This window comes from Gigantopelta aegis, chromosome 3, assembly GCF_016097555.1.
Source record: "Gigantopelta aegis isolate Gae_Host chromosome 3, Gae_host_genome, whole genome shotgun sequence".
NCBI classification, from domain to species: domain Eukaryota; kingdom Metazoa; phylum Mollusca; class Gastropoda; order Neomphalida; family Peltospiridae; genus Gigantopelta; species Gigantopelta aegis.
This window is the reverse complement of record NC_054701.1, coordinates 83115425-83127571: the sequence shown is the minus strand read 5'-3', so window position 1 is coordinate 83127571 and position 12147 is coordinate 83115425. Positions and strand designations below refer to the sequence as shown.

The 12147-nt window shown below is 40.5% G+C and overlaps 1 protein-coding gene across 1 annotated transcript in view; it reads right to left on the bottom strand.

The window, feature by feature from the left end:
• Window positions 1–12147, bottom strand: part of LOC121369190 — a 37866-nt gene that overhangs the window by 24595 nt on the left and 1124 nt on the right. The window contains exons 2-8 of the mRNA XM_041494108.1: window positions 6976–7249; window positions 6421–6509; window positions 3926–4064; window positions 3380–3454; window positions 2751–2839; window positions 1668–1741; window positions 1380–1453 (exon numbers count right to left, since the gene is read on the bottom strand). Coding sequence (XP_041350042.1) covers window positions 1380–1453; window positions 1668–1741; window positions 2751–2839; window positions 3380–3454; window positions 3926–4064; window positions 6421–6509; window positions 6976–7224 — 789 coding nt within the window. The 5' untranslated portion in view covers window positions 7225–7249. The remainder of the gene's footprint in view (window positions 1–1379; window positions 1454–1667; window positions 1742–2750; window positions 2840–3379; window positions 3455–3925; window positions 4065–6420; window positions 6510–6975; window positions 7250–12147) is intronic.

Below are 12147 nucleotides of genomic sequence, written 5' to 3'. Positions count from 1 at the left end.
TTACGCGGTGGTGGCTGGAGGTGACGTACACGACGTCCTAACTCATCCCACATGTGTTCATTTGGGTTCAAATCCGGTGAAACGGCGGACCAGTTCATAACGGTAATACCGGCTTGTTGCAGGAATGCCTGGGTAATTCTCGCAGTATGTGGACGGGCATTGTCTTGTTGAAACAGAAGGGGACCTCCTGGTCTTCGGTGACGGCGCAAAAGTGGCTGGAGAACTGGTCTTAAAATAACGTCAACATAACGCTGGGCTGTAAGGGCATTGTGGACAATGATGAGATCACTCCTAAAATCACAGTTGATTGCCCCCATACCTTCAGACAACCGCCGCCAAACCGATCACGTTCCCTCACACATCCGTCAGCGTACCGTTCATGGAGTCTCCTGTACACACGTGCTCTTCCATCGACAAAGGAGACAGAGAACCGGGACTCATCTGAGAAAACAATGCTCCGGTGAAAGGCTGGTGGATGATTACCATTCTGGAGAGCAAACTGTAGTTTCGCAGCACGATGTCGCGGTGTCATGATGTTACCGTTGTATGGGCGTCTGCATCTGAGTCCAGCCGTCGACGGATGACCGTCATCGGATGGATAGGCCTTCCATGACGTCCTATCGTGTTGCTTGCTGTCATCGTCGTAGTTCTGAACCGGTCACGGAGGTGGTGTCGTCGAATCTGCCGATCTTGGCGTGGGGTCGTAACGGGACGTTAACCAGGTCGAGGTCGATCACGGACACTCCCGGTCTGTTGATGACCTTCAACAAGTCGTCCAATAGTTGATGGATGGACTCAGAAGGTCCTAGCAAATTGGCTTTGCGAAGTCCCCCCTTGAACCATGCCCAACGCTCGCTCCCTTTGTTCTTCTCCCGAGTCGTGGCATTCTTAATGTGACGAGGAATATGACACCGTTACGTGACTTTTATGTGTCCACATACTGGCATTTCACGTGCATTGCATGCAGCACGATTGAGCATGTAGTGAACGCATTTCACACCATTTTGTGTGTTTCTGCTATTGTATGTGTAACGAGAACAAAACCAGGATTAAAACCCAGAAAAAAGTACCAATCAATGGCTTCCTCTCATAAATTGTTATTTTAAGTCCAATAAATATATTTTTCATTAATCACAACAAAACATTGACAAATATCTGTTTTGCGTTTTCATTGTGTGTCAGTATAGAATACCCCACATATGTCTTTTTGATATCATTTTATATCATACAAATCGTTAAGAATATTTCGAAACAAATCGTTGTAATACCAATATAAATGATTATATATTATACATGGCTATATATTATACACCTATGAAGTATGCACAGTCCCAGGAATAAAGAGAATACAGGGGTAAGGTCCATCAAACATTCCCTACCCCAAAACTATGCTCTGCCGTGAGCTCCACCACAGTCTTCGCATAGCCACTGCCCTGCAGCACAGCTACCAACACTGAAACGACAACACAAAACCCTGTATAGGTAGCCTACGTTTTACATGTTGATATTTCCAAGAGTAAAGTTAATTTTTCCAAGATTATACGTTGGCAAATACAATTGTTTTATTGTGTGTGATGGTACTAATGTATATATTATTAGTATAAGGTCTCCGTAATTATATATAAAATCAAATCGTTAAAAATGTGCATGTTCTGCACAGCACCCACCTTTACCGTAAATTATGAAATAAAAGCCTTCCGGTCGCCTGTTTTCTTTAATCACAAACCGCCTTGGACCATAACTGGAAAAAATTGAGTAAATTATTTACAATTTAGCAAGCAGTTAATTTTGTGCTCCAACGAGCAGACATAATTATATATGTAGTATCAGTATTGAAATACCTTTGGTTCATCCATGTTCTGTTACCTTTTGAAGCATTCATAATCAATATACTATATCTCAAAGTATCTATATTTTCTTAAATATCTATATTTTATTATTTCATGAAGAATATGTATAAACCTGGATATATCCTTTTTTATGTATTCATAATGTATTACCTCTTGGACTATTTAAAGTCTTGAAAGTTGACATTCCTCCTGCAGTAATCATAATATGTTTTATTACGTTGTGACGTCTTCATATGTTAATACATTGTGAAATATTGATATTTTATTACCTGGTAAAATATTAACATTTTATTATCTCTGTGAAGTATCCGTATGCTATTCATTAGTATTTCTATTCCTTTTAGTATCTATAGTTTATTAATTATTGAAGAAGATCTTTTTTTTCTTTTTTTTAGGGTCTTGGAGTACCCATATATTATATTATTTCTTTAAAAATAGTTTTTATTATCTTTCGAAATAAATTATAACCTCTTGAAATATGTTTTTATTAGGCTTGAAGAGCGGTTTTTTTCTTTTACATCTTGGCATATTGTTTTTATTAACGTTTGAAGTATCCGTATTGGCGTATTGGTTTTAGTAGGCCTAACGTTTAAGGCGTCTGTATTTTAATACCTCTTGAGGTATTGTTTTTATTAACGTTTGAAGTATCCGTATTGGCGTATTGGTTTTAGTAGGCCTAACGTTTAAGGCGTCTGTATTTTAATACCTCTTGAGGTATTGTTTTTATTAACGTTTGAAGTATCCGTATTGGCGTATTGGTTTTAGTAGGCCTAACGTTTAAGGCGTCTGTATTTTAATACCTCTTGAGGTATTGTTTCCATTAACGTCTGAAGTATCCGTATCTTATGACCTTTTGGAATATTGTTTTTATTACCACCAGGCGTATGGACCGTGTATTACCTGCTGAAGTAACCATACTGCGCCAGATTCCGCTGCATACGAACCGGATATTCCGCTACCAGCTTTAACCCTCGTAGTGCTATCATCGCCTGTGAAGGAATTTAAATCACATACAAGCGTATAATATTTTCCATCAGTGCATGACCTCCATTTAATCAAATACTGATTTTAAACAATCAGTAGTTGATGCCTTGAATAGTTGGTGTCAGTAATAAACATTAATATATTTATTAGTTCGTTCGTTGGTCCATCCATCTGTAATTTCCTTCCTTCCTTCCTCCCTCCCTCCCTCCCTTCATTCTTTCTTTCTTTCATTCATTCATTCATTCATTCATGTATTTATTCATTCACGTATTCGCCCGTTCCTTCCTTTCTCCATCTATTTAATAATGCATCGATATTGTGATTTTTATAAAATGTAAACATGCAGTATACATATAAGTGTAAAATGTGAAATGTCAATGATATATAAAATGTATTTATGAGCTTTTAAAAAAGAAACCATTAAAACTATACCTACTGTATATTGTTTATTTAAAACAAATGTATATATTGTTTATCCATCAAACGTAGTTTTGGAGTGGGAACAGGTGACAACTCTATGTATGAATATTCTGAAACCAAATTACGTGATGGATTTCGTCCTCTGTTCGTTTTTCGGGTGGTTTCGTCAATATTTGTTTCACTTCGTGTGACATTCGCATCTGTAAAACAGTACGGAACATGATCATCGGTAGCACATGAGTGTATAGGCGTGAAACGCATCCTGCAACTTTTATTTCATTTCAACTTATTTTTATGCTTATATCCAATTGAGGTTCAAGCACGCTATCCTGGGCATACACCTCAGCTATCTGGGCTGTCTATCCAGGACAGTGGGTTAGTTGTTAAATGTTAATGGTTAGTGAGAGAGAAGAGGGTGTAGTGGCCATACACCTACCCATTGAGTCGTTAAAACTCGCTCTGGGTGGGAGCCAGTACCGGGCTGCGAACCTAGTACCTACCAGCTTTATGTTCGATGGCTTAACCACGACGGGTGTAGCATGACTCGATCCCCCATAAACCTCGCCCGCCACAGTCTAGACCCCCACCCCAGGTCCTCCGCTAAGAGTTCTGCACACGCGCCTGGTGCTGGAATGTCGTTATATGGAAACTTGTTTACGTAGCTGAAATACCTGAGTGTTGGCTTTGAAGTGTGCCGGGTTGAAGAAGATGTAGCGTAGTTTGTCTACCTGCGCGGAGTTGGACTGCACTGTGCTGTCCGCCGCGTCGCACGACTCAATCTGAACACAAAACGGGTTGTGGTCTGCCCGTCTGAAAGTAACAAAATGAGAGTTTGTTTAACTTTTTTATCGACACCACTAGAGCACATTGATTTATTTTTCATCGGCTAGTGGATGTAAAACATTTGGTAACTTTGACATATAGTTTTAGAGAAGAAACCTGCTACATTTTTCCATTAGTAGCAAGGCATCTTTTATTATGCGCCATACCACAGACATGTTAGCACGTAACACGGCCTTCGATATGCCAGTCGTGGTGCACTGGCTGGAACGAGAAATAGCCCAATGGGTCCACAGACAGGAATCGATCCAAAACCGACCGCGCATCAATCGAGCGCTTTACCACTGGGCTACACCCGCTCAAAAGTGAACTCTATGATGTATCTGGGATTTTTGAGTGGGAGGGGATCAGAATTCTATTTAAGGGACCTCTTGAACCCTTGCAGTGGTAAAGCGCACGCACGATGCGCGGTCGGTCTAGGTTACTTCTCATCCCAGCCACTGGTGTAGCAAAGGATGTGGTATGTGCTGTCCTGTCTGTTGGATGGTGCATATAAACGATCCCTAGCTGCTAATGCAAAAATGTAGCGGGTTTTCTCTCTACGACAATGATGAATAAATCAATGTGCTCTAGTCGTGTCGCTAAACCAAACAAACTTTAACTTTGAACCCTTGAGATCCGCAAGGTCAGTGGAAGGCCATTTCATCCTGTTGATCTAAAGGTTGCACTACACTAAATAAAATAACATAGGCAACCATGTTAAACACACTATATGCAATATATCAACCAAACTATGACCCATAAATATCAGTACTACAACCCCGACCTCAAAGTATTAACTGAAGCAAATGGTACCTTTCATGGCTCATATGTCGGTATAACCAGATGTTTTTACAACACCCCTAGTTTCGCACAAACGTTCAGTAAATTTGTTTACAGGTACCCCACAGGCACCCCATAAATATTTCAAAGTTGCATAGTACCAAAGAAGAGAGTTCCGTGTCAAAGTTCGAGGTGCACAAATATTTACGGAGTAAAAGCAGCTGTGGGTGTGATTGATAGTAATATGTGACACTGATTATTTGTGCAAATACTATCATCCAATGACAATAAATAAATACACTTTTATTTGTTATACAGTTGTTATGCAGTATATACCAGAGGTTGAAACTAATGCAGGGTACCCCCAAAAATGGAACTGAAATTTTCAGCAAAAATGACGGTTGCTATTAAAAACATTAATTAAATCTCTTAAATGATATGTGCCCCCCCCCCCCCCCCTCACCCCTCCCATTTTCTTCCAGGTAGATTAGATGTGAGGTGCCACACTTTTTTATTGCTGTACTTCCTGGATGTGTTGATACGCTGCTTATATCAGTTTCATGTCGGCCCTAAAATACACCTAGAGTTTTGATGAAATAGTTATAGTTTTTTATTTCGAATTTTTGAATTTTTATGAAATTTTAAACATTGTTTTATAAATTTAACATTTAAAATTAGAAAGTCTCAATGAATAATCATCTTCCAGTGACAAATTTGAAAATTAAATAGTGGATCTCTCTCCGTTTAATTTTAAGGTTGAAATATAACTTAGTTTTTATTTTTAATGTCTTTGTGATGTTTGATTTGTTAAATGCACCAGACGTTTTAGCCACACAAACATGATTAGAATTATTGACCATCGGACTTGATTTAATGGAATGAATCTATGCATCTGAGTATGGGCATATTGTATATTGTTACCAAACTCATTTGAAAAAACCTTTGCTTCCAAGCCCCGGGATACAATGTACTTACAGGTCTTGCTCAGTGACCCTTATATAGCACGTAATTCGATTTATTTCAAGTTTATCAAGTCCGATCAAGAAGTAAACTTACTGTACGTCGCCTAACACCATAAATAAATATTTGTGCTTACAGAGTTTAACCGCTAGCAAATGGCATGAAAATAATGTTTAAGGCATAATAAAAACAAATGTTAAAGGTCCGTCCGCCCCATCCTGCTACAAAACGATTTAAAAAAAAAAAAAACAACACATTTTGGTTTTACTTAAAAAGAAAAGCAAAAAGTGTTTTGGAAATAACAAAACAGTGCCCCCCCCCCCACCCCACCCCCGCCAACTATTGTTGTGTGCATTTAAAAAAAAACCCAAATCGGCTCAGAAATAAATAACTTGTAGTAAATTCCGTAGTATGAAAAAAAGGCGTTCCCCGTGGGAAGGACTATAGTACCTACGGTAAAAAAATAAATTTCCCAGCCATTAAATTTACACATACATACAAATTTACAGTCATCAATGTTGAAGTAATAGTCTTGCTATTGCAATCGACCTGTCCTAATCAAACACAACTTTTAGTTTTTCTGAAATTGAATGGCGGAACTAACCTCCCTTTGGTGATGCATTCTTCACAGGTACCACGGAGAATGATCGCAATCTTAGCCCATAATCGAAATTTCCATTTCTTCGAGACAGTCTAAAGAGAAAATAAGCACGACATACAGTTAGTTGCCATATCGGAGTCCATTACAAATATGCCGCTTTGACATCATAGAAAGAAAGAAAAAAGAAAGAGAGAGAGAGAGAGAGAGGAGAGAGAGAGAGAGAGGGTTTGATGCTGAGGTAGGGAACTAAAGTGAGAGAGAGTGAGGGAGAGAGAGGGAGAGAGTATATGAGAGAGAGAGAGAGAGAGAGAGAGAGAGAGAGAGAGAGAGAGAGAGAGAGAGAGAGAGAGAGAGAGAGAGAGAGAGAGAGAGAGAGAGAGAGCTTTACAATTGGCTTTGTTTTAACATTCTCATAATAAATTATTATCATTTTAGGATGTCGAACAGTACACAATATACAGTACATTTTCTTTTCAAGGTATCCATGGACAATTAAAAAATAATCGATTAATAGAAATATCGATTTAATACTGGTGATAATTTTAATTAGTAACTTACACTGGGTGGGCTGTCCACCGCTTTTCCTAGCTGACTTCGTTTGACCACCATCCGGGCTTCGTACTGTCCGGTGCCGGATGAGGTGCTGGGGGGACCCTGTTTCAGGGACCGCCTGCGAGATCTTCGCTTAAGGATCGCGGCTACCGACCCTTTCCGAGGGTTATGCGCCATCTGCTGGCGTTCCGTTTGCTGCTGGGTCCTCCGAGTCAACTCGCGAATGTTTAGGGATATTTTGTTCTTTTCTTTCATCTCCGTCAAAGTCTTGGTGTGATACCTTGAAAACAGGCACTTTCCACATACAAAAGCTGTATATATATTTAAACTGTAAGAGTATACATAACATTACTTAACAATATTTTGCTTAAATGACTAATTTCGTTAAATGCAATGTGTTTTATATCGTGTTGGTATTTGTTGTTGATCATGGTGTATTTTATACAAAACCACATTTAGGGTAAACGTTTTAGTACATAGTTTACCGGCATCGGTGGTGTGGTGGTTAAGCCATCGGACATAAGGCTGGTAGGTACAGGGTTCGCAGATTGGTATCGGCTCCCACCCAGAGCAAGTTTTAACGACTCAATGGGTAGGTGTAAGACCACTACATCCTCTTCTCTCTCACTAACCAACTAACAGCTAACCCACTGTCCTGGACACACAGCCCAGATAGCTGAGGTGTGTGTGTGTGTTGTGTGTGTGTGTGTGTGTGTGTGTGTGTGTGTGTGTGTGTGTGTGTGTGTGTGTGTGTGTATGTGTGTGTGTGTGCCGAGGACAGCGTGCTTGAACTTTGATTGGATATAAGCACGAAAATAAGGTGAAATGAAACGAAAGTATAGCTTATATTTGAAATCCTAAAGCAAAACAATGATCAAAGGAAAAAGATGAAGAAGAAGGGCAAAAAGCTGGAAAAAAAACAAGAGGGAGAGGAACTAGAAGAACAAATAAAAGAAGAAAAGAAGAAAGAAGAAGAAAGAAAAAAGAAAGAAAAAAAAGAGAAAAAATGAAAAGAAGAGAATAATAAAACAAAATAAGAAGAAAAAGAAGTAAAAGAAAGTAGAAGAAAAATTCTAAAAAGAAATAAAGAAGAAGAAGAAGAAGAGAAAGAAAACAAAAGGAACAATGTATAGATATCCACAAGGACAAATTCATACCCAATGAGCACAACATCACAGTTTGGAGTAATCTGATAGAAAAATCGCAAGTAAATGTTTCCTTCGAATTTCTCTTTTAAGTATTCTATTTGTTAAGAGAAACCTGCAGGCTACCTTTCCTAAGTAGTCTTAAAGCTGCTTATCGATTAAAACAAACGCAAACACATACACATGTGTAGTCAAACCTTCTCAACTGGCCAAGTACCAGTATCTTACATCAACCTTTAAGACATCACACCTGATTATTAGCACAAACCAATTACCGGGTAATATGGTACACAGCTGAAGGTTATTTTGTTGTTGTTGTTGTTGTTGTTGTTGTTATGTTTTGTTCCAGAGTGAGATCGAAATAAGCATATACAATCGGTTTTTTTCGTAATTGTACTAGTAAACGCAAACTTTAGTTAGCTTATACCAGTGCTTAACAGAAATGTTCAAAAACAAGGACTGAATCATAAAAAAGTGATAATTGAAGTTAAAGTTTGTTTTATTTAACGACACCACTAGAGCACATTGCCTTATTTATCATTGACTATTGGATGTGAGACATAATTCTAATAACCCGCTACATTTTTTAATTACTAGCAAATGATCGTTTATATGCACCACCCCTCAGACAGGATAGCACATGCTACGGCCTTTGATATGCCAGTCGTGGGTGCACTGGTTGGAACGAGAAATAACCCAATATGCCACCGACGACGATCGATCCTAGACCGACCGCTCATCAGACGAGCACTTTTACCATTGGACTACGTCCCAATTAAGTAATAATTAAAAGACGTAATGTTGAAAGTTGAATTAGGACAACCAAAAGTATCCCATACATAATCAGTACCAAAGTTCATTTCGCATTTGTGCAAAAATAAGTAAAAGGAATATATCAGACTAACCTAGGGATAATTAAACTGAGGTTCGAACAACTGGATTATGATATTTTGGTGAATTAGACTCCACAGTAATTTGAAATTCCCTTTTCCCACTTTTGTAGAGTTAAAAAATATATGGGGGGGGGGGGGGGGGGGGGGGGGTGGTGGGGGGTGGGGGGTTTCTGTTCAATATTTGTTTATTCATATAATATTATGTACCCAGGGAAAATGTACACAAAAGAATTCCAGGGCCGTAGCTAGCAGGGGATGGGGTGGGGAAGGACAACGGGAGCATTTGGTAAATATAATAAAATTTAAAAAAAAGAAAATCCTCTTCTTAACCATTTGAGGAGTTTTAGGTATGCTCGTTCGTTCCAAGAATCCCCCCCCCCCAAAAAAAAAAACCCACCCCCACCCCAACCCCCCAAAAACCCCCCCCCCCCCCCAAAAAAAAAACCCGCCACACCAACACACATCTTAACTACAGCCCTGGATTCGCTAGGTTCATAGTCGAACCCCTCCCCCATCCCAGGTCCAGACCACGCTACTCCCCTGGTTCTGATGAATTTTCAATATTTGTATGCTTATGTATATTTCAGAACAGATTATAATAAAAATAATGCCTACTCGTCTTCAGGTCAGATACAATTTGAACACTGTGGAGTGTCGAACTCTGAGCTTCAGTGAAGTGATAGACAGTGACAGTGCGTTTATATTTGGGGACAGACAGACACACACACACACACAAACACAGACAGACACACATACAGACACACACACAGACACTCCCCCATCCCCACCCCACACAGACACCCCCCCCACACTCACAAACCACACACACACACACACTCACAAACCATACACACACACTCACAAACCACACACACACACACACACACACACACACACACACCCCCCACCACACACAGACACCCCCACACCCCCCACACAAACACCCCCACACACACTCACAAACCATACACACACACACTCACAAACCACACACACACACACACACACATACACCCACCCCCCCACCACACACAGACACCCCCACACACCCCACACAAACACCCACACACACACTCACAAACCACACACACACACACTCACAAACCACACACACACACACACACTCACAAACCACACACATAGCGGCAATCTAAAATTCCCTTTTTCCACTTTTGTATTTTCCGCGCGTAAATTGCGACACATAGGATGGGAGCAGTAGGAACTGAATAATGAATAACAGGTGTGTGTCACGACGTACCCGGATATTACACCGTGTAAACAAACCTATCTTTACTGTAAAACACGTTTCTAGTTCATTTGTTTTACTTTCCTTTTTACTTTCCATTCCACACATTAAAACGCCCCATCCCCCATCAACAAAACAATATCAACAGCAACAAAACAAAACAAACAGAAACCCCCCCCCCCCAAAAAAACCCCCCCCCAAAACCCCCCCCCAAAAAAAAACAACAACAAAACACCCCACAACCCCCCAAAAAACCAGCATAAAAAAAGAAAAAAAGAAAAAAGAAAACCAAAACAACCCAACCCAACCTACAAAGATCACACAACAACAACACAAACCCTAAATCTAACAATGACAAGCCATGGTCATTCTATTTTATGTTTTTTTTAATACGTATAATCAGACCCGTAGGAACCGAGGGGTGGGGGAGGGGGAGGGAGGACGAAAATGTATTCTGTATCAATACAGATAAAAATCTGGCCCCTCCATTAGATAATATTCTCCTTCACTCGAGTGTGCCTACCCCACCCCCAGATGTTCCTACGGGAATGGTAATTCAGTTGAATGTTTCTGTGTTAAACTGCACCCTAACTCCGTTTCAATCCACTGAAGGTTCAAAAACATGTGTATGGACACATCCTCCGAGTCATATGGAAGGAAATGGTTTATTTAACGACGCACTCAACACATTTTATTTACGGTTATATGGCGTCGGACATATGGTTAAGGACCACATAGATATTGAGGGAGGATACCCGTTGTCGCCACTTCATGGGCTACTCTTTTCGATTAGCAGCGAAGGATCTTTTATATGCACCATCCCATAGACAGGACAGCACATACCACGGCCTTTGATGTACCAGTCGTGGTGCACTGACTGGAGCGAGAAATAGCCCAATAGGCCCACTGACGGAGATCGATCCCAAACCGACCGCGCATCAAATGAGCGCTTTACCACTGGGCTACGTCCCGCCTCTGCGAGTTATATGTGCCAATGGTTATTAGTTGTCTTACGTGGGAACTTGCGACACTGTGGGCATGCATACCAAAGGCTGTGGTATGTGCTGTTTTGCCTGTGGAATGGTGCATATAAAATATCTCAGGGCGGGATGTAGCCCAGTGGAAAAGTGCTCGTCTGACGCGCGGTCGGTTCTAGCCAGTACACCACGTCTGGCATATCAAAGGCCGTGGGATGTGCTACCTTGTCTGTGGGAAAGTGCATATAAAATATCCCTTGCAACTAATGGAACAAAATGTAGCGGGTTTCCTCTCTAAGACTATATGTAAAAATTACCAAATGTTAGACATCCAATAGCCGATGATTAATAAATGTATGTGTTCTAGTACCCGGATACACATTACACCGCACCTGTGTACGGCCTTGTTGTCTGGCATGTAGCCCGAGTACTCTGACTGTCCCAATGTCCATCTAGCCCTATACAGCCAGAGTACTCGGGCTACATGCCAGACAACAAGGCCGTACACAGGTGCGGTGTAATGTGTATCCGGGTACGCTGGATATGCATTGGTGCGTCCTTCTCGAAATAGGTCAGTCCTTGATAACTTATCACATGCTTCTTGGTCATAGCAAAACGAGGCCAGTCTCGGAAACCAATATCTAACATTTATCTCACTGTCCTCAATGAGGCTAAAACCTTTCTTTCTTTTTTTTTTCTTTTTTTTTTTTGCTGTGCAATATTTGTTTATTCATATAATATTATGTGCCCAGGGAAAATGTACACAAAAGGACTCCAGGGCCGTAGCTAGCTGGGGAGGGGGTGGGGGGGGGAAGGTGGGGAGGAACAACGGGAGCAGTTGGTAAATATAATAAAACTTAAAAGAAAATCCTCTTCTTAACCGTTTGGTGAGTTTTAGGTATGCTCGTTCTTTCCAA